We start from the raw sequence: 27,951 nt of genomic DNA on the forward strand, positions 1-27,951 counted from the left end.
GGAAGCAGAGCTTGAACACAGAGGCCAGGGTCACTCCTCTTGGCCTTTCGGAGCTGCTGCTTGATGTGTCTCGCACACGCAATGGCCCTCAGCGAGCATTCATCCCCAACAGTCCTCAGCCAGGGCCGGAAGGCTGGCCTAGAAGAGTGTCCACGGCTGGGGTGGACTAGAAGAGGGTCCACGAGTGGGGTGGACTAGAAGAGTGTCCACGGCTGGGGTGGACTAGAAGAGGGTCCACGGGTGGGGTGGACTAGAAGAGTGTCCACGGGTGGGTAGACTAGAAGAGTGTCCACGGGTAGGTGGACTAGAAGAGTGTCCACGGCTGTGGTGGACTAGAAGAGTGTCCACGGGTGGGTAGACTAGAAGAGTGTCCACGGGTAGGTGGACTAGAAGAGTGTCCACGGGTGGGGTGGACTAGAAGAGTGTCCACCGCTGGGGTGGACTAGAAGAGTGTCCACGGGTGGGTAGACTAGAAGAGTGTCCACGGGTAGGTGGACTAGAAGAGTGTCCACGGGTGGGGTGGACTAGAAGAGTGTCCACCGCTGGGGTGGACTAGAAGAGTGTCCACGGGTGTGGTCGACTAGAAGAGTGTCCACGGGTGGGGTGGACTAGAAGAGTGTCCACGGGTGTGGTGGACTAGAAGAGTGTCCACAGGTGTGGTGGACTAGAAGAGTGTCCACGGGTGTGGTGGACTAGAAGTGTGTCCACGGGTAGGGTGGACTAGAAGAGTGTCCACCGCTGGGGTGGACTAGAAGAGTGTCCACGGCTGGGGTGGACTAGAAGAGGGTCCACGGGTGGGGTGGACTAGAAGAGTGTCCACGGGTGGGGTGGACTAGAAGAGTGTCCACGGGTAGGTGGACTAGAAGAGTGTCCACGGGTGGGGTGGACTAGAAGAGTGTCCACCGCTGGGGTGGACTAGAAGAGTGTCCACGGGTGGGGTGGACTAGAAGAGTGTCCACGGGTGTGGTGGACTAGAAGAGTGTCCACGGGTGTGGTGGACTAGAAGTGTGTCCACGGGTAGGGTGGACTAGAAGAGTGTCCACCGCTGGGGTGGACTAGAAGAGTGTCCACGGCTGGGGTGGACTAGAAGAGGGTCCACGGGTGGGGTGGACTAGAAGAGTGTCCACGGGTGGGGTGGACTAGAAGAGTGTCCACGGGTGTGGTGGACTAGAAGAGTGTCCACGGGTAGGTGGACTAGAAGAGTGTCCACGGGTGGGGTGGACTAGAAGAGTGTCCACCGCTGGGGTGGACTAGAAGAGTGTCCACGGGTGTGGTGGACTAGAAGAGTGTCCACGGGTGTGGTGGACTAGAAGAGTGTGCACGGGTGTGGTGGACTAGAAGAGTGTGCACGGCTGTGGTGGACTAGAAGAGTGTCCACGGCTGGGATGGTCTAGAAGAGTGTCCACGGGTGTGGTCGACTAGAAGAGTGTCCACGGGTGGGGTGGACTAGAAGAGTGTCCACCGCTGGGGTGGACTAGAAGAGTGTCCACGGGTGTGGTGGACTAGAAGAGTGTCCACCGCTGGGGTGGACTAGAAGAGTGTCCACGGGTGGGGTGGACTAGAAGAGTATCCACAGCTGGGGTGGACTAGAAGAGTGTCCACGGGTAGGTGGACTAGAAGAGTGTCCACGGGTGTGGTGGACAAGAAGAGTGTCCACGGCTGGGATGGTCTAGAAGAGTGTCCACGGGTGGGGTGGACTAGAAGAGTGTCCACCGCTGGGGTGGACTAGAAGAGTGTCCACGGGTGTGGTGGACTAGAAGAGTGTCCACAGGTGGGGTGGACTAGAAGAGTGTGTACGGGTGGGTGGACTAGAAGAGTATCCACGGGTGGGTGGACTAGAAGAGTGTACACGGCTGTGGTGGAGTAGAAGAGTATCCACGGGTGGGGTGGACTAGAAGAGTGTCCACGGGTGGGTGGACTAGAAGAGTATCCACGGGTGGGGTGGACTAGAAGAGTGTCCACGGGTGTGGTGGACTAGAAGAGTATCCACGGGTGGGTGGACTAGAAGAGTGTCCACGGCTGTGGCGGAGTAGAAGTGTCCACGGGTGGGGTGGACTAGAAGAGTGTCCACGGGTGTGGTGGACTAGAAGAGTGTGTCCGGGTGGGTGGACTAGAAGAGTGTCCACAGCTGGGGTGGACTAGAAGAGTGTCCACGGGTGTGGTGGACTAGAAGAGTATCCACGGGTGGGTGGACTAGAAGAGTGTCCACGGCTGTGGAGGACTAGAAGAGTGTCCACGGATGGGGTGGACTAGAAGAGTGTCCACGGGTGGGTGGACTAGAAGAGTATCCACGGGTGGGGTGGACTAGAAGAGTGTCCACGGGTGGGGTGGACTAGAAGAGTGTCCACGGGTGAGTGGACTAGAAGAGTGTCCATGGCTGGGGTAGACTATAAGAGTGTCCACGGGTGTGGTGGACTAGAAGAGTGTCCACGGGTGGGGTGGACTAGAAGAGTGTCAACGGGTGGGTGGACTAGATGAGTATCCACGGGTGGGGTGGACTAGAAGAGTGTCCACGGGTAGGGTGGACTGGAAGAGTGTCCACGGGTGGGTGGCCTGGAAGAGTGTCCACGACTGTGGTGGACTGGAAGAGTGTCCGCGGCTGGGATGGTCTAGAAGAGTGTCCACGGCTGGGATGGTCTAGAAGAGTGTCCGCGGGTGGGGTGGACTGGAAGAATGTCCGCGGCTGTGGTGGACTGGAAGAGTGTCCACGGCTGTGGAGGACTGGAAGAGTGTCCACGGCTGGGGTGGACTAGAAGAGTGTCCACAGCTGGGGTGGACTAGAAGAGTGTCCATGGGTGTGGTGGACTAGAAGAGTATCCACGGGTGGGTGGACTAGAACATTGTCCACGGCTGTGGAGGACTAGAAGAGTGTCCACGGATGGGGTGGACTAGAAGAGTGTCCACGGGAGGGTGGACTAGAAGAGTATCCACGGGTGGGGTGGACTAGAAGAGTGTCCACGGGTGGGGTGGACTAGAAGAGTGTCCACGGGTGAGTGGACTAGAAGAGTGTCCATGGCTGGGGTAGACTATAAGAGTGTCCACGGGTGTGGTGGACTAGAAGAGTGTCCACGGGTGGGGTGGACTAGAAGAGTGTCCACGGGTGGGTGGACTAGATGAGTATCCACGGGTGGGGTGGACTAGAAGAGTGTCCACGGGTGGGGTGGACTAGAAGAGTGTCCACGGGTGGGGTGGAGTAGAAGAGTGTCCACGGGTGGGTGGACTAGAAGAGTGTCCACGGCTGTGGTGGACTAGAAGAATGTCCACGGGTGGGTGGACTAGAAGAGTGTCCACGGCTGTGGTGGACTAGAAGAGTGTCCACGGCTGTGGTGGACTAGAAGAGTGTCCACGGGTGGGGTGGACTAGAAGAGTGTCCACGGCTGTGGTGGACTAGAAGAGTGTCCACGGGTGGGGTGGACTAGAAGAGTGTCCACGGCTGTGGTGGACTAGAAGAATGTCCACGGGTGGGTGGACTAGAAGAGTGTCCACGGCTGTGGTGGACTAGAAGAGTGTCCACGGCTGTGGTGGACTAGAAGAGTGTCCACGGGTGGGTGGACTAGAAGAGTGTCCACGGGTGGGGTGGACTAGAAGAGTGTCCACGGGTGTGGTGGACTAGAAGAGTGTCCACGGGTGGGTGGACTAGAAGAGTGTCCACGGGTAGGGTGGACTAGAAGAGTGTCCACGGGTGGGTTGGACTAGAAGAGTGTCCACGGGTGGGTGGACTAGAAGAGTGTCCACGGGTAGGGTGGACTGGAAGAGTGTCCACGGGTGGGTGGCCTGGAAGAGTGTCCACGACTGTGGTGGACTGGAAGAGTGTCCGCGGCTGGGATGGTCTAGAAGAGTGTCCGCGGGTGGGGTGGACTAGAAGAGTGTCCACGGGTGTGGTGGACTAGAAGAGTGTCCACAGGTGGGGTGGACTAGAAGAGTGTCCACAGCTGGGGTGGACTAGAAGAGTGTCCACGGGTATGGTGGACTAGAAGAGTATCCACGGGTGGGTGGACTAGAAGAGTGTCCACGGCTGTGGAGGACTAGAAGAGTGTCCACGGATGGGGTGGACTAGAAGAGTGTCCACGGGTGGGTGGACTAGAAGAGTATCCACGGGTGGGGTGGAGTAGAAGAGTGTCCACGGCTGTGGTGGACTAGAAGAATGTCCACGGGTGGGTGGACTAGAAGAGTATCCACAGCTGGGGTGGACTAGAAGAGTGTCCACGGGTAGGTGGACTAGAAGAGTGTCCACGGGTGGGGTGGACTAGAAGAGTGTCCACGGCTGTGGTGGACTAGAAGAGTGTCCACGGGTGTGGTGGACTAGAAGAGTGTCCACGGGTGGGGTGGACTAGAAGAGTGTCCACGGCTGTGGTGGACTAGAAGAATGTCCACGGGTGGGTGGACTAGAAGAGTGTCCACGGCTGTGGTGGACTAGAAGAGTGTCCACGGCTGTGGTGGACTAGAAGAGTGTCCACGGTTGTGGTGGACTAGAAGAGTGTCCACGGGTGGGTGGACTAGAAGAGTGTCCACGGGTGGGATGGACTAGAAGAGTGTCCACGGGTGGGTGGACTAGAAGTGTCCACGGGTGGGGTGGACTAGAAGAGTGTCCACGGGTGGGTTGGACTAGAAGAGTGTCCACGGGTGGGTGGACTAGAAGAGTGTCCACGGGTAGGGTGGACTGGAAGAGTGTCCACGGGTGGGTGGAAGAGTGTCCACGACTGTGGTGGACTGGAAGAGTGTCCGCGGCTGGGATGGTCTAGAAGAGTGTCCGCGGGTGGGGTGGACTGGAAGAATGTCCGCGGCTGTGGTGGACTGGAAGAGTGTCCGCGGCTGGGGTGGCCTGGAAGAGTGTCCACGACTGTGGTGGACTAGAAGAGTGTCCACGGCTGGGATGGTCTAGAAGAGTGTCCACGGCTGGGATGGTCTAGAAGAGTGTCCGCGGGTGGGGTGGACTGGAAGAATGTCCGCGGCTGTGGTGGACTGGAAGAATGTCCACGGGTGGGTGGACTAGAAGAGTGTCCACGGCTGTGGAGGACTGGAAGAGTGTCCACGGCTGGGGTGGACTAGAAGAGTGTCCATGGGTGCGGTGGACTAGAAGAGTGTCTATGGGTGTGGTGGACTAGAAGAGTGTCCACAGGTGGGGTGGACTAGAAGAGTGTCCACGGCTATGGTGGACTAGAAGAGTGTCCACGGCTGTGGAGGACTAGAAGAGTGTCCACGGGTGTGTTGGACTAGAAGAGTATCCACGGGTGGGGTGGACTAGAAGAGTGTCCACGGGTGGGGTGGACTAGAAGAGTGTCCACGGGTGTGGTGGACTAGAAGAGTGTCCACGGGTGGGATGGACTAGAAGAGTGTCCACGGGTGGGGTGGACTAGAAGAGTGTACATGGCTGTGGTGGACTAGAAGAGTGTCCACGGGTGGGGTGGACTAGAAGAGTGTCCGCGGGTGTGGTGGACTAGAAGAGTGTCCACGGGTGGGATGGACTAGAAGAGTGTACATGGCTGTGGTGGACTAGAAGAGTGTCCACGGGTGGGGTGGACTAGAAGAGTGTCCACGGGTGTGGTGGACTAGAAGAGTGTCCACGGGTGTGGTGGACTAGAAGAGTGTCCGCGGGTGTGGTGGACTAGAAGAGTGTCCACGGGTGGGATGGACTAGAAGAGTGTACATGGCTGTGGTGGACTAGAAGAGTGTCCACGGGTGGGGTGGACTGGCTCAGCTGCCGGGTGATTGTTGCCATGCTGTGGCTGCCAGAGGCCCACGAGGTGCCTGGTTATCGGGAGTTGGGGTGCCTGAGCTCCACAAGGCAGGCCTAAGGTCCAGGGCTCAGTCAGGAGGGAAACTGATCAGAACCATCCTGGAACAGGCTTGCCCGGGAGCCCGGGAAGGCCAGACAGACAGAGGCGGGTGGTAACCCCGGAGCCTTGGTTCCCATCACAAAGCCCCAAGCTTAGTGCTTCCCTTGTAAAAAAAATAAAAAGGAAAACAAGCCATTTCTTGGAAAACAAGCGTAAGAGTAGCGCTGGGGACACACGCCTCCTTCTCTCCCAGCTGTCTCCCAATGGCTAGGGGTAGTGTGACCTCTGCTAGTGTAGAGAAGGGAGCCGAGGACCAGGTCCCCAGGGGAACGTCCAGGAGAAGAGCTAGAACAAGGCAAGGCGGCCCTGCAGCAGGGACCCTGGCACACTTTCTCTTGACCACTGCAGCCCCATCTCTGCCCACCACATCAAGGGGTGGCCTTAGAGCAGCCACGCCCTGCCCCCAGGCCTCAGCCACACACGAGGGAGCAGCCTCCTCCTGGGGCTCGTCCAGCTGTGGGGACACGCGCACAGAGATGCACAGAGATCCACACTCTCCCACATGGGCCAGGGCAAGGCTCTGTTCTCTTCTGAGACCCTGACTCAAAAAGAAAAGGAAGTAGTGGTGTCAAAAGCACAGGTCTGTCCCACGAAGGCGGGTTGACGTTCATGTGAAGTTGCCCATTGCATCTCCTGTTGGGTGGGTGCCCGCGGGTGTTTGTTGGTCAACGTTCTCTGAATCTCCTTGAGTGTCCTTTGTCTCGGGGACAATGAGCTTGACGTGTGGTCAGTGTCAGACGCTGGTTTCTTTTTGTCAGGTGTTCCTCGTGAGGAAAGCCACAGGACCTGACACTGGCCAGCTGTACGCAATGAAAGTCCTTAAGAAAGCCACCTTGAAAGGTGAGTGGCACCCGCGCGCCCAGCTCCCCCTGTGAGATGCCCCACACACTCTCCAGGAGAGCATGGGGCACGTGGCATGCTGGTCAATAGCAAACAGTGCAACGATTTCCCCAGTACCAAAACTATGTCTGCATAGTTCCCACAACACCAAAGAGCATAAACACCAATCTTCTGCACATGCTCGGCCCTGTTGAGCCATGCGGGGAGGGGAGCAGCGAGGAGGAGGAGGAGGAAGAGGAGGAGGAGGAAGAGGAGGAGGAGGCTGCTCCGACTGTGTGTAGCATGTGTGGCTGTCGAGACCGTTGGCCTGAGCACCAGCTCAACGGGGCAGACAGTCCATGCCATACACACCCAGGAAAGGCAGCCCCTGCTCCACCAGCCTGCAGGGTGCGCTGGGGACCAGGGCTGGAACGGAGCCTGTGGTAACAGGGCGGCGGCTGTGGCTCCTGCAGAAGAGGGGCTCATCGTGTGGCGGATGTAGAGGACGGGCAGGAGTGGACAGCAGGTCTCCACAGAGCCTGTCCCACCACGCAGACGACACCCCCACCACCTCTCAGCGGAGCAGTGAGGGAAGCACTGCTGCCTGGTGGCTGAAGAATGGCGTGCTGTCTGCGCAGTGCAGCGTTCTCGGGCAAGGAAGAGAAACCCGCAGTGGCCAGCTACACCGCAGACCACCCTTGAAGGCGGGAGGCGGAGCGAACTTACACATGAAATTGTGTCTGCTCGGTGGTTACAGGCCAGTGCCTTCTGCAGCCCGTTGTACATGCATATGCACACACACACGTCCGTGCACACATCAGACAGAGCCACTCCAGCAGGTAGTAATGTGAAATGAAGCAGCGGCTGTGCCCACTAACTTTTTTCTCTATGCTCTACATTCAGCTATACAACCAACCCCTCCCCAAATATACTTGACTTTTAGCAATATTTACAATGTAAATATTCTAGACCAATGGGCCTAACATTTTCATATTGTGAAAATGATCTATATATATAAGAAAGAAAAGAAAAATGTCTATCTCCTCATGTTCCTTTCAAAGTCAACTTGAAAACCCAACATCATTTGCCATCCATTAGCGTTTTAGTTTTCAGTAATGGTCTAACACTCGAGAACAGAAACTTCCCTAAATCCAATTGTAGTCTCATTTTCCTAAGGAAAACCTAGAAGATGTTCGAGGATCATATCACACGCCTCACCTGGGTCCAGAGTTTGTCCCAGCTCCTCCCGGGGGAAGGGGTGGGCTCCAGGGAGAGTCCCCTCTCCACTGCCAGTGCCGGCTGCCTTCCCCAGTGCCCACCATCCAGCTCCCATTTTCACCATTGCCCATTTGCAGGCCAGTGGGGAATTCTTAGCCACATGATGGAGGGCAGGGATGGTGACACCCCCAGCTCTGTGCGCCCCCAGGATGGAAAGACAACCCCGCCTCTGGGGAGGTCTCCAAGGCATCTTGCCAAAGAAAAATTAAAGGGGGGGGGGCGTCGAATGGAAATAATTTTTAAACTTCAGGTTGTCTATCAAAACGTGTGCTAGCTGCCAGTGTGGAGAGGGGGGTAGTGATGGGGACGGGAGGGGGTGGTCAGCAATCTGACGAGGAGGATAACGGAGCTGACAGCCTGAGTCTACCTTTGAGCAAGCTTGGTATGACAGGCCCATCCCCTCCCTACTCTTCCTTAAAGAGGTGACAAATCATTTCCTAGGGGTCATCAGCTGTGCTGCAGCTGAAGGAGGAAAGAGCTGACAGGCGTGTGTGCGGGCTCCCGCCCGGCTCCTTTCCTCCCTCTTCCTGGCCCTCCCTGCCTCCTGTGGAATCATGCCACTTGAGAATCTGAGGATCTGCGGGCTCCCGAAATGGACAGATTCTGTGTGCGAGACTCACGGAGAGTGATTGCAGGCAGCGGTTCTAAGTCATGTGTGCCAAGGACCAGATCCACAAGGGGTGCCCTTCTCACACGCATGCACGCGTGCGCACACGCACACACACACACACACACACACACACACACACACACACACGAGAGGTGGTTGGCTTTGTGCATCTCTGGTCCTTTTCTCTCTGTGGGGCTACATGTAAAGATGATAGCACTTCCCTGGCTCAGGACTTGGAATCAGGCCTTTCCGTAGCAGGGAGAGCCAGGAGGGCTGCGCTTTAGTTGGGTGTTAGGTGGAATCCTGGGCTTCGGCTCTGGACTCTCAGTGAGGTGCTTGTAGTTGATGGCCATGCAAATTAAGCACAGTGTCTGGGCCCTGGTCTTCAGGAGGTAGAATTCTGGTTTCCATACCCCATTTCCCAGCTGTTTTTGTTTTTGTTTTATTATTTGGGGTCGGGGGAATTTTTTCACTGTTTTTCTTTTCTGGGGGGAGGAGACAGGGGTTTTCTTTTTGAGATAGTCTTTTTTAAAAGCCGAATTAAGCCAGGTACCAGTGGCTCACGCCTGTAATCCTAGCTACTGAGGAAGCTGAGATCTGAGGACCACAGTTCAAAGCCAGCCCGGGCAGGAAAGTTTATGAGACTCTTATCTCCAATCACCCTTCGGAAAACCCAAAGTGGTACTGTGGCTCAAGGTGGTAGAGTGCTAGCCTTGAACAAAAGAGCTCAGGGACAGCACCCAGAACCCAAGTTCAAGCTCTGTGATCAGCAATAAAACAGAACAAGACACAAATAAAGAAAAACGAAAAGCTCTGACTTAAACTCAAGGTGGACCTGCTGGCCGTTGTGAGTGCTGGGACGTCGGATGCGCCATCATATCTGGCTCTGAACAGATCTTTATTTTTTTCTTTGTTGGTCGTGGGACTTGAACTCTGGGCCTGGGCACTGTTCCTGAGCTCTTCAGCTCAAGGCTACCACCCTCCCCCTTGAGCCACAGCACCACATCCCATTTTCTGGTGGTTAAGAGTCTCATGGTCTTTAGTGCCCAGGCTGGCTTTGAACCTCGATCCTTAGAGCTCAGCCTCCTGAGTAGCTAGGATGACAGGCGTGAGCCACTGTGCCCAACTTGAGCAGATCTTCTTATACAAAGTAGTTCTTTGCAGTAATAATTTTCCAGTGGGACCTCACTGTTTTCACGCCTACATTACAGCCATTTTCATGGAAGCCCATGTTCTCAAAGGGAAGGGGTTACGTTGGGTTCTGTCGATGGTGAAGCAAAATAGTGTGACCATGGCCAGACCTTTGATTCAGTGAGCGCCATGATGATCTGAGCCCGGCAGTGCCTCACATGCCTCCTGGAGGCTGGCCACGAGGGCGGCGGGGCGGTGGGTGTGCGAGGGGAGGGGGAGCGTGATCGGGGCACAGTCCCGAGGTGCTCTGCCCCCCATGTGGGAAGCAAGGCCCTGCACTGCCCTGCCTGTGCACAGGGCCTGTGGGGCTGTGAGATGCCTCACTAGAAAAGCACTGACTTGCTCGGACACCAAGCTTCCGAGGCTGCCCGAGACTGAACGGATTGTGTTTCTGGGCCAGCTCATGGAGCCGTGAGGCTCCCGTTGGATGGCTTCAGGTTCCGGGAATGCAGGGCAATTCCACGCACAGGTTTTGGTCTCCCCTCTTGCTGGTGGAGTGCTGGTGATTTCACCAATGGAGAAAGCGTGACCTGCGGCGGTGAGGTTCCTTGAGCCATCGGGGCGGTAGTGGAGTCCGTGCCCTCCACTCGTCCTGTGACTGCAGGCAGCCCCAGGCCTGCAGCTCTGCCGGGCCCCGGCTTCCTGCGTTGCCTCTTCCGGCAGCAGCATACCAGACACGATGGTAATTACCTGTGTCACGCAGGCCTGTCTCAACCTGGGGCCACTCTGCTGAGACAGAGGTCAGGGAGAGAGGGGCCGGGCTGGCACCACCGAGGTCCTGTCTCCGGCAGCCCCGGCCCAGTGCCCAAAGGCCCACAGGTCTGTTGCAGCCGGCCCATGGCCCCTGTGGCCCAGGACTGAGATTCTCCTGGTGGAGTGAGCCAGATGTGGGAGCAGGTGCTTAGAGCCAGAGGTGGCTGTCTTCTCATCTAGAAGAGAGGACAGCCCTTGCCCCTTTGCACTGTCCTTGGACTGAGCCCACCACATTCAGAATCTGGGCCTCCTGCTCTGCCTTGTGCTTTTAATTTGAGAACATGTCTTTCCTTCCTTGTGGTCTTCATTATCTGGCATCACCTGCACTGTCCCTCGATGTGTTGATTTTTGTTTTCCTCCCACTAAATCCTCTGGAGCTCTTTGTGTTCACACTGGCTGGAGCTGGCAGAGAGGCTTTGCCGCGTCCCTTGTCATTTTCTCCTCTGTTCTCTGTGGCTGGCGGGAGGAGGGCCCTTCCCCGAGGGTCCTCGGGTGAGGGAAGTCTCTAGTTGGCCCCTGAGCTCCCTGGAGGCCAGCTGCACAGCCACTGCTGCTATCTAAGCCACAGAGCTTCTCTTAGGCTTCTGGCCTCTCCATCTCCTTCTCTGTCCACTGCTGAGCGCATGTGGGGCATCCCCTCCACGCTTGGCCCACACAGCAGGGCCCCACCAACTCCCCATTTGTGTCTGTATGCTGACACCAGTGGATGAAAGGCTGTGGGAAAACTGCAGGTGGCTCTATGCCAGAAGACTCCCTGTGGATTATTTTATTCTTGCAGGAGCTTAAAGCTCTTGATGGTAGGGAGAGAGTCCTACCCTTGGAGAAGGCCGGACAGCCATACCTCAGGGCTGTCAAGATGGAGATACCACAGGCCCCAAAATATCTAGCCAATCAGTCCAGCTCCCAAGAGGATTGCTCTACAAGGAGAGAAAAAGATGTAGAATTAGTCTCTTCTGGAAGCAAAGCAAATAACTTTACCAATCACTATAATGTTCCTTGTTTAGGAAAAAAGGATTGCTGTAAATGATATGCGGGGAGGAGATGTTAACAGGTGACTGCCAAGGCCTCGTGAGGAATTGGCTGTTTTTCAGATCTAGCACTAGATTCCAGTGAGAAAGAAATGCATGCTTCCCTTTCTTTCTTTCTTTCTTTCTTTCTTCCTTCCTTCCTTCCTTCCTTCCTTCCTTCCTTCCTTCCTTTCTTTCTTTCTTTTTTTTTGCCAGTCCTGGGTTGGAGCTCAGGGCCTGAGCACTGTCCTTGGACTTTCTCAAGGCCAGAGCTCTACCACTTGAGCCTTACCACCGCTTCTGGCTTTTTTCTATGTATGTGGTACCGAGGAATCGAACCTGGGTCTTGGTGCATGCTAGGCAAGCACTACCAGTAGGCCAAACTCCAGGTCCCTCTTTAAAAGTCTTATTATACAAACGCACCTAGGGGTAAAATGCCTCACATCTACAATTTGTATCCAGTGTTCTTGTTGATAAAAAGATAGAGGCTGGGAACGGTGGCTCACACCTGTAATCCTAGATTCTCAGGAGGCTGAGATCTGAGGATCAAAGTTCAAAGCCAGCCCAGACAGAACAGTCCCTGTGAGACTCCAGTCAACCACCAGAAAACCACAAGTGGATCTGTGGTTCAAAGTGGTTAGAGTGCTAGCCTTGAGCAAAAGAGCTCTGGGACAGCGCCCAGGCCCTGAGTTCAAGTCTCACAACTGACAGAAAAAAGAAATAGAGGCAGAGTCACAGGGAAGAATCAGATGTATCAGAATGTAGATAACGACTAATTCTAAATGGAGGGGTGGCCTTTACACTCTGCAAGTCACGTGAGCAGTAAGAGGCCGGTGGAGTTGCTGTTCTGAGCCACTAAACATTTTTTTTAACTTAGGGCCTGGGCACTGTCCCTGAGCCTTTGGCTCTAGGCTAGCACTCCTCCGCTCCCAGTTTGAGTGGCTAATTGGAGATACGTCTCCTGGGCTTTCCTGATTGGGTTGGCTCTGAGCTGTGATCCTCAGATCGCAGCCTCCCGAGTAGCCAGGGTTACGAGTGCGAGCCACCAGTGCCTGTCTCTCCTCCAAACTCTTGATCCCACCCTGAGCCACTTTTGCTTCTGACCTGCAGTTCGAGACCGAGTCAGATCCAAGATGGAGAGAGACATCCTGGCGGAAGTGAATCACCCCTTCATTGTGAAGCTTCACTATGGTAAGTGAGCAGAGGGCTGGCTGTCAGCGGGTGGAGAGACCCCCCCCAAGGCTGGCGCCACACCGCCCCTCTGGCATCCAGAGGCACAGGGCCATGTGCGGAGCTCAGGACCCAGGGGCAGTGAGGATCTTCCACCAGTTTCACAGGCCCGAGGTCCGGGGGGGGGGGGGGCGGGGTTCACCGGGAAACTTCCAGAATAAGTGAAGAACAGGGCACCTCATGGAGGCTCTTACACTGAATGTATGTGTTACTGTGTAGCGTCACAGGCCCCCCACTGCCGACAGGCCCCGAGATGGACCCGACGTCCACCTCGAGGCTGCACTGCCCCCCCCCCCCCACTGCCGCCAGGGTTTCTAGGACCAGGATTACTTTTAGTGTGAGTTCTCAGAGTGTGGAAATCCCAGGCCTTCTCCCAGCAGTGGCGCCCATGTGTCAGAACAGATGGGAAATGAGGGTCCAGGCCTGGCCTTGGCTCTCATGCCTGACACACCCTCCTTGTCTGGCCTGGCCAGCCCAGCAGTAGCCTCAGAGCCACTGGGCCTCATGAGGCCATTCAGTCCCTGCATGCCAGAGGGAGGGAGGGAGGGAGGGAAAAACAGAAAGAAAACCTCTCCAGACCCCAGCAAAAGCAGGACACAAGACTTGGTAATGTATCCCCACTGGCACTGTCCTGGCCTCCGGCTGGCCCGTGCATGTGAGGAGTCACAGCTTAGCAGGACAACAGTGTGGTCGCAGCCAGAGAGAGAGCAGGCTCTGGGCCATGAAGATGCTGTCTGAGAGGGGGTCCCTGGTGTGGCGCTGACGGTGACGCCCTCCACAGCCTTCCAGACCGAAGGGAAACTCTACCTGATTCTGGACTTCCTGCGCGGAGGAGATCTCTTCACCAGGCTCTCCAAAGAAGTAAGCGCCCCCTTCCCCCGCCCCCGCCACGTCTCCGGCACGAGCAAGCGGAACCAGAGCCTGGCTGGACCTGTAGTTCCATTCAGGGGCATCGGTTTGAGTGGTGGCTACAGGGCAGCGCCTGTTCTTTTGGCAGTTTTTGTTTGCCATCCGAGGGGCTTCCAGACGCCTGCCTGACTTCCTCTGCCCACCCAGGTCTCTCTTACCAAAGCAAGGTCATAGGCCGTGGGTCACTCCCTCATTTGGGGGCCGCCAGGTCAGGGGCCGGAGGGGACGACGTGTGCCTCCACGTGACCAGGGGAGAATGCTGGGTGGAGGAAGCAGACCCAGATGGAGTGCCAGGGCCTGGCTGGCCGTGTCCAGCTGACCCCGCACCCGATCCTCTGGTGTGTCCCCTGCCCAGCCAGCTGCAGAAGTCATCTCCTGTTACGGTGAGCGAAGGGTGCTGTCCCTTCTCACCGCCGGAGCAGATGGCCTCCTCCCTTCGGACAGGTGGCCGGGCCACCGGGCACACCTCGCACCTCATGTGAAGAAAGCCTTGCTTTGCCCCCTCCCCCTGCAGCATGCTGGGTTTACGCCCACTGCTGGCGTAGAGGCGCCTGCCACGTGTGACCACCAAGGGGCGCACGTCTGGGGCAGTGGCCTGTCCCAGACTTGGGGACCACACTGCCATGCGCCCTGGGCCTGGGAAGTGGGGTTGTCTGCTGGCGTCTGAGCACCCATGTGCGTGGTCTGGGGTGTCCTGCACGCGGTATTGAACATTGGCTGGGGGGCATTTGATTCCAGCCCGTGGACAGACAGCAGGTGAGGGGGGATTTGACTGTAAGCAAGTGACTGGACTTACATGGACCAGGTTAGAAAAGCAAAAACCAACCAGAAACGGTGCGAGCCAGCTAGGGCCGGGGAGGGTCTCCAGAAGCTGAAGTTCAAGGTGAGCTGCCCACCCGCCTCCCACTTTCCACATCAGGACGAGAACGCTCGCTCGTCCCTGGTGCTGGTGTCTCGCAGTCACTGTAGACAGTGTTGTGTGATGAGGGTTTGCCTTCCTGCTGACGTGACTACAGTCGCATTCTGACGTGGTCTAGAAGCCAGCTGCCACGGGCCCGGGCTTCTGGCCTGTGAGCTGTGCGGGCGCCTAGATGAGCAGCCCCCATCTTGAGGCTCCAGTCCTGCCAGGCCGGGTCAACCCAGCCTTTGAGAGTCCTTAGGTACCTACCTCACCCCCCAAGGGTCCTCACCCAGCCTGGTGGCCTGAGGCTGGGCACTGGGCGCTGGCGCTGTGTTTGTTAGGAGTCCCTTCCGGGTGTAGACGCCCGGGGGAGTGGTGGGAGTGACAGGAGGTAGCAGGGAGAAAGATGAGGTGTGACTCCAGGCTGGGGTCTAGTCTGGCATGGCCTCCCCGGGGCGGCCTCGCTGTTTGAGTTGAGACGCTGTGAGCTCACACAGAAGCACTGGTATTGAACTCCCCAGAGCTAGTCAGCCGCTCCACGACGCTCTGCCCTCCTCCGGGGGGAGAGCTGGCAGGGGCTGAGGGGACCCCAAGACATCTGTGTGCGGGCTCTTTCTAGAACGGAGCCCCGACCCCTGCCATGCCCTGCAACCCAGCAGCCGAGCAACACGCGGGCTCTGGCCTTTCCCCCTTGCAGGTGATGTTCACGGAGGAGGACGTCAAGTTCTACCTGGCGGAGCTGGCCCTGGCTCTGGACCACCTGCACGGCCTGGGGATCATCTACAGAGACCTGAAGCCCGAGAAGTGAGTGAGAGGAAGGCGGGCGCCCGGAGGGGACCCCGGCCCCGCTGCCGCTGTGCCGTGTGGGACATCTGCCATCGCAACGCAAGCCATGTGGTGTCCCCACCCTGCGGTGCCCGGCAGCGGGCCGCTTGCCGGTGTCCGTGGGGCGTGGACAGCGCTGTCTCGCTCCATCTGCGGGCCCCGTTCAGGTTCGGGCCTGACACGTGGGTCTGCTGACCTGCTTGGAGCAGGGCTGGTCCAAGCTCCCACCCGCTTCTGCCGCCAGAAGTATCAGAGGAGAGTCATCTTCGTCCCGTCCCCCCTCTTCTCCCCTGTCCTCCTCCATACCCAGGGCTCCCTGTCCACCACATCAGCAAGTCCGAGGTCACCTCAGCTTTACCAAGGATTCAGCTGTGAGGCTGTGGCCTCAGGTCTCCCCAGGACCGTCGGAGATCGATGGTTGTCTTTTAGCCATAGGATCTGAGTGTCTTCAGAGATGGAGATCTGTTTCTTTGGAGAAGTCAGTTGTGATTTTAGCTCCAGGAGCGTGTGTCTTCAGAGATGGAGGTTGGTCGTGTGTTTAGCTCTAGGCCCTTGGCTAATCTTGGCCACACGGCATCCATTGCACATTTCCTTTTTCCACACGCTACGTGGAGCTGATGTGCACGTCAGGGGATCTGCTTACCCAGGAGGCTCAGGGGTGTTTTAGGGTCCACGGGTGACTCTGAGATAAACTCACTGATGGTCTCACTCTCCGCTCTGCAAGGCTGAGCACAGAGCCACAGAGACACGGCCAGGCCTGCCCCAGGTAGGGTGCTGTCTGCTGAGCATACGAGGCAGCAGAGAGGTCGCAGCCTAAGGACAGATGGCCAGCTCACGCTCCTCCTCTGTCACTCCCCTGGACTGGCCCTGAGGTCAGCTAGGACCCAGGACCCCTGCATACGCGGTGTGCACAGACCCTGTGAGCCTGCACACGCAGTGTCCGTGGATCTCCTTACCTTATACATCGCCGGGCCTGGTGTGTGGTGCCATTTATGGACGTCAGTGATTCAAATGGCTCAGAAGAGGGTAGAGAATGAGGGTTTGCTGTTCAGTTGAATGGTTAGGAAATAGATCTTCAATGGCAGCGGGTGATCCTGACGCGTGCGCTGTACTCTCCTCACCCCCCCTCCCCTGAGAGGCAGGCCCTCCCCACCCCAAGCCCAAGGTTGAGTCACGTCAGTAGACGGATAGCCTGGCGTCCCCCCTTGGGCCAGGTTCCATGCAGCTCAGTGGCATCTGACATGGCCCCAGCATTGCCTCCCCACCCATGGCTGCCACCGTCTCCACTGCTTTCATTCTGCAGTGCCTCCCCTCCCTGGAGCACCCGTCCTGCTTCCAGGGTCCGCAGGGTTCATGGCGGGGCCCTCCTGTAAGTGAGGTGTGCAGGGCCTCCTCCTCCAGGCCCTCTCTTGGCCCAGCAGCCACATAAGAGCCGCCTTCCCACACAGGAGGGGCTGGCATCCAGGCTCTGCAGTGCTGGGTGAGGCCAGTCCCCCCCCCTGCAGTGGCAGGCTGAGCTATGTCCCCCGGGTAGCAGGCTGAGCTGTGTCCCCTCACCCCGTGGTAGGCTGAGCTGGCACAGCAGGCAGAGGCGGGCCTCTTTCTGAAGTTCCGTTTTCGCTCCCTCTCTTTCAGCATCCTCCTGGATGAAGACGGGCATATTAAGATCACAGGTTTGTAAATAGAAATACGTAAGTTTCTCCTCTGTGGTGCCATCTCAGCCCTTGTCGTGTACACAGTTGCTAGACCTTCCGTGGCCACGGGCTGGTTTTCAGCTCTGGTCTTCCCAGCATGAGGCTCCCTGAGGCTCACTCTCTGCCGACCCCTCCTGCTCCCCCACCTTCCGGAGCCTTCTCTCAGGACCGTGCTCCGTGTTCCCAGTGTCTTGCTCAGGCCAGCCCACGCTGAGCCCGGGTCAGCCCAAGGTCTCCTCCTGCCGCCTCTCCCCTCCCGGCCACTGCAGTAGCTGCCTAACTGTTTTCCTGTTTCCATCCAAACCCTGGGGCCCCAGTAAGTCGGACCCCACTGAAAACAGCCAGGCACGTCGCAGTGGCCCTGGTGTGGGCCAGCTTCCTGTGGATGCTGTAACAGGCCACCAGAAGCCACACAGCCATCTGCCCCTTCAGTCCTGGAGGTTCACCTCGAGATGGCAGCAGGCGCGTTCGTGGGAACCGCTGCAGGGAGCCTCTTTTTCTGTCAGCTCTGGGGAGCTGCCCCCTCCCCGCTCCTGGCCAGCAGCGCAGCCCTTCCGTCTTGCTCTGCTTGGCACCCGCTTCCCCCCTTCACACAGACCCCAGGAGAGCAGGGGCTTCCGCAGAATCCCCATCCCGCTGACGCTGCATCTTGGAGGCTCTGGTCCTGGGAGAATCATAGGTCTGGGTGACAACACCGCCATCTCTAGGGTCTGTTATTATGCCCTAGTGCTATATTCATAGCACCGCCCTAGCGCCATATTCATAGCACCGCCCCAGCCAGGGACCGTGTTGTTTTGTTATGCTTTGTTTTTTGCCAGTCCTGGACTTGAGCTCAGGGCCTGAGCACTGTCCTTGGCTTTCTCAAGGCTAGAGCTCTACCACTTGAGCCTCAGCACCACTTCTGGCTTTTTCTATGTATGTGGTACTGAGGAATCGAACCCAGAACTTTATGCATACTAGGCAAGCACTCTACCACTAGGCCACGCTCCCAGCCAGAAGGCCATGTTCTTAAGGAGGGCCCCTAAGTCCCCGCTGCCCCCCGCCCTGGCAGAGCAGCGCCTCTGCCAGTCCATCCCAGCCTCCTGGCCGGCAGGGGCTCCACCTGAAGTCCTCCTGCCGGAGCCACTGTGTCTGGCACTGGGCATGGCCATGCTGTGCAGCCAGGGCCCCACGGCCCTCATTTGAGGAAGTGGGCGGGGGGGGGGCGAGGCCTGGCCAGCCGAATGGGCCTGAGTGGCCAGGCCTGCACAGGGGGTTCTGAGCCCAGGCTGGAGGAGAAGCAGCTGTGTGGTGTGCTCACATTCAGATTTCGGCCTGAGCAAGGAGGCCATCGACCACGACAAGAGGGCCTATTCGTTCTGCGGGACCATCGAGTACATGGCGCCCGAGGTGGTGAACCGGCGAGGGCACACGCAGAGCGCCGACTGGTGGTCCTTTGGCGTGCTCATGGTAACGGCTCATGGGGGGCCATGGGGGGAACTTCCCCGTCGTCCCCACGTCCTGTGCAGGGAGCTCCCGTGTCCCAGGGGAGGGGGCTTCTCTGTCCCCACGTCCCAGGGGAAGGACTTTCCCTGAGGTGAGCTCCTTCCCACCCGGACTTCCCATCTTGGCTTGGTCCAGGGATTCAGAAAGGAGGGTGGAAAACCGGGCGTCAAGGGCACCCGCCAGGCTTGGGCTCTCGGCACAGCAGAAAGTTCCGGCAGCCTTCTCCTCTTCCTGTTAATCAGACAGTGAAGCAGAGACTAGATGTAGCGCCACATGCCTCTAATCCCTGCTACCCCAGAGGTGGAGGTAGGAGGACTGAGGCCCCGCTGGCCTCGGAACCTGAGACAAAAAGCACTGGGGATGTGGACCAAGTGGTAGAGTGCTGGCGTCTGTGTTTAATCCCCAGTGCTACCAAAGGAGGAGGAGGAGGAGGAGGAGGAGGAGGAGGAGGAGGAGGAGGAGGAGGAGGAGGAAAATGGAATCAAGATTCTAATAAGAATAAGTAATATTAAAGGCCAGACTGTTCCATTTAACTCATCAGATTTAAAGAGGCATAGGATGATGTCCATAGTAAAGGTTTGTAGTTCTGGACATGGCATGAAGCGAAGCTCACAATAGAATGAAGCATTTTTTTATCCACCACAGAGCCGGTTTCCTTCCCAGATAGGGAACCAGGTGCATGGGACCTGGTGGCCTTGGGGACAGTGGGAGTGGTGCCTGACCCCTTTCCTGGCCCCCGTCTCTCCCTCCCCCCACTGAGCTGGGCACAGACCCTGCCAGGTCATCTGGCCTCACCCCCCACAGGCTGGGGCCCCTGGCACCTTCAGGCTGGTGTGGAGGCCTGGGGAGGCGCCCGCCGTGGACTCGCCGAGCACTGGTGCTCAGCCTGGTCTATGCAGCTTGTCGAGATGGCAGTGAGAAGCCTGACGTGCTGGGGTGGTGGAAGGGTTTTCCTCTGTGACTTTTCACACCTGTAAAGAGCAGCTAAGATGGAGTCTGTCTTCCCAGAGCCCGCAGGCAGGCCTGCATGCTTTTCTCCAAGGCGCCCTTGCCACCTTCTGACTTACTCCTATGAGAATGTGAATGTCATAACCTTCGCCCTCTTTAATTTCCTAGGTTTTCCCCAGCTAGTTCTCCTTCCACAAGGCAGGAGACTCCCAGCCGAATCCCTCCAGAGCAGCTTCATTTGTAGCTGCAGCCCAGACCCGATCCCCTCCTGCAGGGTTCCAGGGGGCCGGAGAGGAAGCCCTGTACCATGGCATGTGCCAGCGGCAAGGACGGTCCCCTCCCAGCCCTCACCACAGCCAGGGCTCCTCTGGAAATGATAGGGAGCGCCATCGACAGACTCGAGGAGGCAGGAGTGGGGAGAAAGAAGACTAAAGCGAGGGGAGCTCCCTTCGCTAGCGTGACTGTTGTAAGGGAGATTTGAGTCTGTGTGATTTATCGGATTTATCACAGTGGCTCCTCTGCCGGTCCGAGATCGGAGCCTCCTTTTAGCTACGTGTGCCGACTCTTCGTCATCATCTTCCCCTCCTCCGGCCAGGCCGCAGGCCTCTCCGTGTTATCTTTCTTGCACCGTGGCCCCGGACCAGAGCGCCACGTGGGCGCTGTACTGTGGGAGGAGGAGCAGGGCAGGACTCACCTGTTCTGTTCCTTCGCAGTTCGAGATGCTCACGGGGTCCCTGCCATTCCAGGGGAAGGACAGGAAGGAGACGATGGCCCTCATTCTCAAGTGAGTAGGGCCCCACCCCAGAGGGCCGCACCTGTGGTGCGGTGGGGTGGGCCGGGGTCTTCACTCTGTCAAGTTGGGACATCCCCTCCGGCTAGCAGAGCCTCCTGCCCCTGGGGGGATGAACCACGCAGACTCCACGCTGAGCCTGTGCCCAGGTCCCGGGGCTCCAGATTCAACCGTTCCCTGTCGTTCCCCCTGGTGCCCCCACAGCTGGGCACAGAGGCATGCAGAGAGTAGCCGTGGCTGGGGGGCCACGTCCCCCTGTGGCTGAAGGCCTTTTTCCGTGGGTTTCCCTTTAAAATGAGGGGGTGTGACTGGGGTTGTCGTTGGGCTGGCTGCATTTGGACGAATCCCTCCAGCAGTGCTAATGGTGACCGCGGGCCCCAGGACCCCCACCCACGAGCGTCCAGAGATGGAGGTGGGGACAGGGCAGGGCCGTGGGGCGCCCACCTCCCCCTCCTGCCTGCCGTGTCTTCCAGGGCCAAGCTGGGGATGCCGCAGTTTCTCAGCGCTGAGGCCCAGAGCTTGCTCAGAGCACTGTTCAAGCGGAATCCCTGCAACCGGCTGGGTAAGGGTCCCCTGGGGACAGGGCAGCATGCTTGGGGACCCAGAGGGGACAGCAGGGTAGGCAGCCTCTCCTGTGGTGAGGAGGGCAGCTCCAGCCAAGTTCCAGCCGAGCTGGAACTGAGCACAGGTCACTGAGATGGCAGGGGCAGGAGGCGAGGACAGGAAGACGTGCAGAGGACTGGGAAAGCAGCCTAGCAAGCCAAGGAGATGGCGGCGAGCAATGCAGTTATGTTCTGGGAACACACCTGCCGGGCCCCGTCAGGGGGCTCTGGGACACTTGCTGCTACGTCTGTCCCAAGGGCGAGTTCTGAAGCTGCACGTGGATGGCATCCCATGTGAGCCGTGCTGGCCCCTGGTGTGAGCCGTGGGGTGACCTGTGCCAGCCCCTATGGCCCATCGTAACACAGTTTCTGTGTGTGCCAAGCCTCCCACCCCAGCTGGGCAGCTTCAAGCCAACGCCTGGAATCCCTGTAAGCCGTGTGGGCTGGCAGTGTCTGCGGATCTGCTGATGCCTGACCCGCCTGTGGCTCTCATTCTCTACCCAGAGTACCCGGCAAGGCTTGTAAAATCGGGGAACAAAATTTCAAATGGGAAGAAAGAACTTTAAAACTAAGAAGATGGCACCTCAGTAAGAATGAAGCAAACAAGGCAGGCATGGTGGCTCATGCCTGTAATCCTGGTTCAAGCCCATGCTAACATTCAGAAGACCCAGTCTCAACAGGACAAGCTAACCACAGCAGTGTACACCGCCCCCCCCCACTGCTGTAGGAGTCGTATGTAAAGTAGTCAACTAAAACCAAAAGGGATGAGGGCATGGTTCAAGTGCTATAGTGCCAGCCCAATGTGCAAGACACTGAGTTCAAACCCCAGTAAAAGAAGAAAGGAATGAAGGGAGGGAAAACGTTTAAAGTAGATCTAGTGTTTAAATCAGTCTGTCTAGCTAACCTGGACAGTTTTAGGCTGAGCATTCACATGTAGCCTGAAAAGAGAAGCCATCAGTGTACGAGGAAAATAAACTGCCAGCTCAGCTTCTTTATGTTGTTTCAAAAAAGAAAAAATCAGATATAGATTCTGTATGATTCCATAAGAACTGCCACCTGAGAGCTAGGAATTAATCACGCACACAGCAACCTACGTACGTGAACCGTTACAGTGAGAATCGGGCGGATAGCAGACCTCTTGGGAGTGGAGTCATGAGAATGTCGAGGCCTGCCGTGAAAGGAGCATGCTCGCCACCGTGGTTCAAACGGGCAGTGGAGGCGGGCACTCCTTCCCGTTAGAGTTTAAATTCCACGTGACAGCCTAAGCCCCCATGTGGAAGCTCCAACTCAGCGTGGAAATGGACACACGGACCCACTCAGCACGGAAATGCACACATGGACCCACTCCACGGCGTCTCCACATGCCATTAGACCAGGCCAGGCTAGCAAGAGGAACACTGGTCTCCTGTTCCAAACATCCATGAGACAGATGACCGCGGGCCTCCCCCAGAACAAACCACGGCTTGCTGGCGGCTTGGTCAGGATCCCACAGCCTGCTGGCTTCCGCGCAGACTTTAGCACAAACCTACCCCATCCTCTTCCCTGGAACCTGGCCCCTGCTCTTTTCAAATACATCCACTATAGACAGCTGGAGACTGGGTCCCAGATCATCTGCTTTGAAATGTTTCAGGAGAGAATAAGGAAGTCTGTAGTCCAGAAATGAACACATTTGCTCTGGGAGGGTTGCTATGGGCTACACAGCCCTACAAAGGGCTCCCATCATCCTCTTTCTTACCCACTGAACCCAGTGAGTCTCAGGTGTTAATTCACATCCACGGCTGAGGCCCCAACACCAGACTTTGAAGCAGGCAGAACTGGGCTTGTGACGTGGTACTGAGTCACCTGGAGTCTCCTCCTGTGTTGTTGTCTCCTCCTCCTCCTCCTCCTCTTCCTCCTCCTCCTCCTCCTCCTCCTCTCCCTCTTGCTGTTGTGATGTTGGTGATATCACAAGTGATATCAGAAAGATAGGATGTGCTCAATGTGGGGTGGAGTCACAGGACAGATTACACACCATGTGGAGACAAATCACAGGACAGGTTGCACATAGTGTGAAGTCGCGTCACAGGACTGGTGTGCACACAGGCCCCGCCTTGTCTCCCTCATGGCGAAGGTGGCATTCCCTTCAGACAGTGGAGCAGAGGCCTGGGGCCCCCTGGCCACCACCATCCTGAGACAGGTGCAGAGTCCAGGCCCTCGGGTGCTGTTTGCCACGCACAGAGCCTTGTTCAGAGCAGTGCAGAGCCTCCGGAGCTGAACGGAAAGTACAGCTCCGCCTGGTGCTGGCATCGGCTGACCACACACGGTGGCAGCTTGAGAACTTGGTCACCGAGTCATCATGGTACCAATCACGACAGTACCACGTCTTCCCAGTGCCACGGCACCCAGGGCTCTGTCCTGACGGAGCCCCTCCTCCCTCCTGGTGCCCCCCCGCCCCTGGCCTGACCTGATGCTCTGCACTCAGCCCCTCTGACCCCACTGTAGAAGGCCCTGCTGACGGTCCAGACCTCCCACACCAGACATGGAGCCCGGCCCCCTGCACACCCTGCACCCCTTGCCACCCCCTGCCCAGGGCCACCTCTGGCTCGGGTTGGTGACAGGTCCCTGCAGGCAGGAGCAAGCTGCAGCTCTGGCTCCTTCCCGCACCACTGCATTCGGAACGGTCAGCACGGGGCCTGGGCTGGTTCTGAGCGCGTCTCTGCTTTGCCGTGGCAGGTGCTGGCCTGGATGGAGTGGAGGAGATCAAGCGCCACCCTTTCTTTGTCACCATAGACTGGAATGTAAGTCACACTCAGAACACAGGGCAAGGCTGGGGCGATGATAGAGGGCTGGCCCTGAGAGGCGCCGCCTGGCTCCAGTGCCCTGCCCAGCCGTCCTGACCCCCTCCGCCCGTCAGAGACAGAGTGAGCGTGCACCTCTCAGAACCTCGCCCAGGCTCTCCAGAATCCACAGGCACGGAAGGTGGAGAGGCAACGGGAAGCCCCAGGGTCCCCAAGCATATCAATTAATCCTGGAACATGTTTAATAATGTTCACAGGGCTCCCCGTCCAGTGCTCATCTGAGTGCAGTGACAATGAGCTTGTCACCCAAGTGCAAAATACTTGAATGGGCAGAAAATAGCCATTTGGGGGTGGAGGCAGTGGGGGGGCACTGTCTTCTCCTCTTTGTTTCCAGGGCGCTGTCCAAGGCCAGCACTCTCACCATAACAGCTTAGCGTGCAGTTAGGGTGGCTTTCGTTGTTACAGATAGTATTCGTAGCAGGGACTTGTGCTCTAGAGCAGCCTGAACCTCTGCTTTCATGGTCCCCGCTGAGCTGAAGACAAGCTCCATGGTGGCAGCCCCAAAGTTACCAGGCCACTTGTAGGGTTTTACTTAGAAACCAAAGCCTTACAGCCAGCCAGGCGCCCGTGGCTCACACTCGTAAACCTCGCTGCTCAGAAGGCAGAGATCCGAGGAGCACGGTTCCAAGCCAGCCTCGGAAGGAAAGTCCGTGAGATTCTTATGTCCAGTTACCCAACAAAAAGCCAGAAGAGTTGTGGCTCAAGTGGTAGAGCACACTACCCTTGAGCTCGAAAGTTCAGGGTCGGCGGCCAGGCTCGAGCGAGTCCCAACACTGGCAAGAAGGAAAAAAAGTGCTTACGTCGAGGGAGAAGTTGAAAGTATTGTCCTAAAATTAAAGCCACAGCACATCGCAAACCATGCACTGCACACTGAGCCTCTCTGCTGCCTACCCCGTCTCGTGCTGACACACGAGTGGGATGACACAGCTGGGCCCTGTCCTCGCATGCATGCGCGAGGTGTGGAGCTGCTCCTGGGGAAAGGCGGGCCCCGGAGAGCCCAAGCCCCTCACCCTGCCTTGCTCCCCCTGCAGAAGCTGTACCGGAAGGAAATCAAGCCTCCCTTCAAGCCCGCAGTGGGCAGGCCCGAGGACACCTTCCACTTCGACCCCGAGTTCACCGCCAGGACCCCCACAGGTGTGTGCGGGACAGTTGTGCTCCTCCGTGACCGGAGGCTCCCCGTGGGCCCCGCTGCCCGTCCTCTGCGTGGGGGAATCTCAGTGCCGGGGACGCTGTCGAGTGGGGTGTGCTCCCTCTGCGTGGGGGAATCTCCCCACCGTGCCGGGGACGCTGTCGAGTGGGGTGTGCTCCCTCTGCGTGGGGGAATCTCCCCACCGCGCCGGGGACTCTGTCGAGTGGGGGTGTGCTCCCTCTGCGTGGGGGAATCTCCCCACCGTGCCGGGGACGCTGTCGAGTGGGGTGTGCTCCCTCTGCGTGGGGGAATCTCCCCACCGCGCCGGGGACGCTGTCGAGTGGGGTGTGCTCCCACACCCCATGCATGTCTGTGGAGACAGAGCTGTCACTGGGGCTGTGGGGCTGTGAACTGTTAATCACGCAGGCAGAGCCGGTTGTAAAGCCCCAGCCCCACTGTGGTCAGCAAAGCATGGCAACGCAGAGCTCAGTGATCCTTTCAGAACTCCCTCCCGTGATGTCCACCGTGTCTTTCCTACTCTAGCTACTGTGGCTGTGTGAGCCTGCCTGGGCCGCCCCACCCGACACCGCAGGCGCAGAGCAGGGCGGGCTCGTTCCTGGGGCCTCTCTCCCCGCCTGCCACAGTCGATTGTCCTGTGTGGACAGAGCTGGAGAGGCTCTTCCTGGGGTGCCAGGACCCCAACCTCACTGACCTGAGTCGAGAGGTGCTGCCTGTGTTCGGATGGAGTCACGGCCAGATTTACAGCTAAAGAGGGACCTCCAGCCTGTCGTCCCCAGGGACAAAGCGAGCGTTCCAGGAAACCATGAATGTGACATTCCCGAGGCTGGGGAAGAGAATGGAGGGAGCTGGGGAGCTCGGCCAGGGATCCATGAAAAAGCCCTCCTCCTCTTCCTCCTCCTCCTCCTCCTCCTCCTCCTTCTCCTCCTTCTTTCTTCCTTCCTTCCTCCTCCTCCTCCTCCTTCCTACTTCCTCCTCCTCCTCCTCCTCCTCCTCCTCCTCCTCTTCCTCCTCCTCCTCCTCCTCCTTCTCTTCCTGTGATTGACCCGATGACAAGGGAACAAAAGGATTGGGGCCGAGTGGAAGCTGGTAAAAACCAGTGGAATGTCCACACAGGCTGCCCATACTGACCACACACTGTCCACACTGACTTTCAGCACGCTGTCCACACTGACTGTCTATACATTGTCCATACTGACTGTACACACACTGACCACTAACTGTCCACACACCAACCACACTAACTGTCCACACGCTGACCACACTGACTGTCCACACACTGACCACACTGTCCACACACTGTCCACACTGACTGTCTACACACTGACCACACTGACTGTCCACACATTGACCACACTGACTGTCCACACACTGTCCACACATTGACCACACTGACTGTCCACACTGACTGTCCACACACTGTCCACAGACTGACTGTCCACACTGATTGTCCACACTGACTGTCCATGCTGACTGTCCATTCTGACTGTCCACGCTGGCTGTCCACGCTGGCTGTCCACACAGTGCAGGTCTTTAGTGGCTGGGCATCCGCCCCCCCACCCCAGGCCTCCACCATGAGAGGTTGTGTGTGAAGAACTGGAGACCCCACTCTCCGGTGGTGAGATGCCAGTGCTGGCGCCTGGCGCCTCATGCCTCCACCGTGGTGTGCCTGTGCGTCCAGCAAGCCGCTCAGTGCACAGCTCACACCCCGTGAGCCTTCTGTGCAGCAGAGTCGCGTCCTCCCAACGCTCCCTTGATGGACGGCAGGGGTCAACACAGCGCATTCTACATTCCCAGAGCTGTCTTTTTTGTTCTGTGCTGTTTCCGATTCTCAGTCAGAGTTCTCAGAGTTAATGAGTTTGCCTTTGGGGTAGGTAGCAGTTGAAGTGATAAAAATGAATAAAAATCACTCCGATGTGTGTGCATACGTGTGTGGGGAGGGGAGATTGTCCGGGCTTCCTGGAACCACACTGCATCCTGCCGTGGGACGCCGCCCAGGCCTACGGCTCGGCCTGACTTCCCTGATGGGCTGTGTCCGTCTCCCTGTGGTTTGTGCTGTATCGGATGCTCTGAAGCAAACGTTTTTCTACTTGATGTTAGGTCCTTTCCAAAGTGATTCTGCAGCTTCAGTTTCCATGCAATGGTCTGAGCGTTCAGGGAACCCACTGCCGTTTCCCCCCCTCCTGCTCTAGTCTGCCCAGCCCAGCCCAGCAACCGTTGATAACATGTCTCATTTTCTGTGTTTTTGTTATCTCACTTTAGTCTGTTTGCTTGGTTTTCTTGAGGTGTATGTGGGATACCGGGGGGCGGGGGGACCTCGAGGTTCAACCAGCAAGCACCATGCACTGAAATACACGCCCAGGTCTTTACTGGCTCGGTTAAATATGCACAGGCCTTGCTCAGCCTGGCCAGCTTTCATCCGCATGGCAGTCACGGGTGCTTCTTGGTTTGCAGGTTCTCTTTTGCGTTCTGAGAGCTCTTTGTGTGGTTCGTCCTCGGGTCTGTTGTGTGTTACACACGTGGTCTGTGTGGTTCGTCCTCGGGTCTGTTGTGTGTTCCACACGTGTTCTGTGTGGTTCGTCCTCGGGTCTGTTGTGTATTACACACGTGGTCTGTGTGGTTCGTCCTCGGGTCTGTTGTGTGTTCCACACGTGTTCTGTGTGGTTCGTCCTCGGGTCTGTTGTGTGTTCCACACGTGTTCTGTGTGGTTCGTCCTCGGGTCTGTTGTGTGTTCCACACGTGTTCTGTGTGGTTCGTCCTCGGGTCTGTTGTGTGTTACACACGTGGTCTGTGTGGTTCGTCCTCGGGTCTGTTGTGTGTTACACACGTGGTCTGTGTGGTTCGTCCTCGGGTCTGTTGTGTGTTACACACGTGGTCTGTGTGGTTCGTCCTCGGGTCTGTTGTGTGTTACACACGTGTTCTGTGTGGTTCGTCCTCGGGTCTGTTGTGTTACACACGTGGTCTGTGTGGTTCGTCCTCGGGTCTGTTGTGTGTTCCACACGTGTTCTGTGTGGTTCGTCCTCGGGTCTGTTGTGTGTTACACACGTGTTCTGTGTGGTTCGTCCTCGGGTCTGTTGTGTGTTACACA

The 27,951-nt window shown here is 57.6% G+C and overlaps 1 protein-coding gene across 3 annotated transcripts in view; it reads left to right on the plus strand.

Annotated features, from left to right (window-relative positions):
- The window catches only part of Rps6ka2 (ribosomal protein S6 kinase A2), a 187,907-nt gene that overhangs the window by 142,660 nt on the left and 17,296 nt on the right, over nucleotides 1–27,951 (plus strand). For all 3 annotated transcript variants that reach the window (XM_090337844.1, XM_090337842.1, XM_090337843.1), the window contains 10 exons: nucleotides 6,596–6,677; nucleotides 12,606–12,686; nucleotides 13,507–13,586; nucleotides 15,233–15,339; nucleotides 16,996–17,033; nucleotides 18,361–18,503; nucleotides 20,201–20,271; nucleotides 20,751–20,839; nucleotides 23,592–23,656; nucleotides 24,748–24,850. In XM_090337844.1, the coding sequence (XP_090193970.1) occupies nucleotides 6,596–6,677; nucleotides 12,606–12,686; nucleotides 13,507–13,586; nucleotides 15,233–15,339; nucleotides 16,996–17,033; nucleotides 18,361–18,503; nucleotides 20,201–20,271; nucleotides 20,751–20,839; nucleotides 23,592–23,656; nucleotides 24,748–24,850 (859 nt within the window). The remainder of the gene's footprint in view (nucleotides 1–6,595; nucleotides 6,678–12,605; nucleotides 12,687–13,506; nucleotides 13,587–15,232; nucleotides 15,340–16,995; nucleotides 17,034–18,360; nucleotides 18,504–20,200; nucleotides 20,272–20,750; nucleotides 20,840–23,591; nucleotides 23,657–24,747; nucleotides 24,851–27,951) is intronic.

Source organism: Megascapheus bottae, chromosome 8 (assembly GCF_031878675.1).
Source record: "Megascapheus bottae isolate mThoBot1 chromosome 8, mThoBot2.hap1, whole genome shotgun sequence".
Lineage (NCBI taxonomy): Eukaryota > Metazoa > Chordata > Mammalia > Rodentia > Geomyidae > Megascapheus > Megascapheus bottae.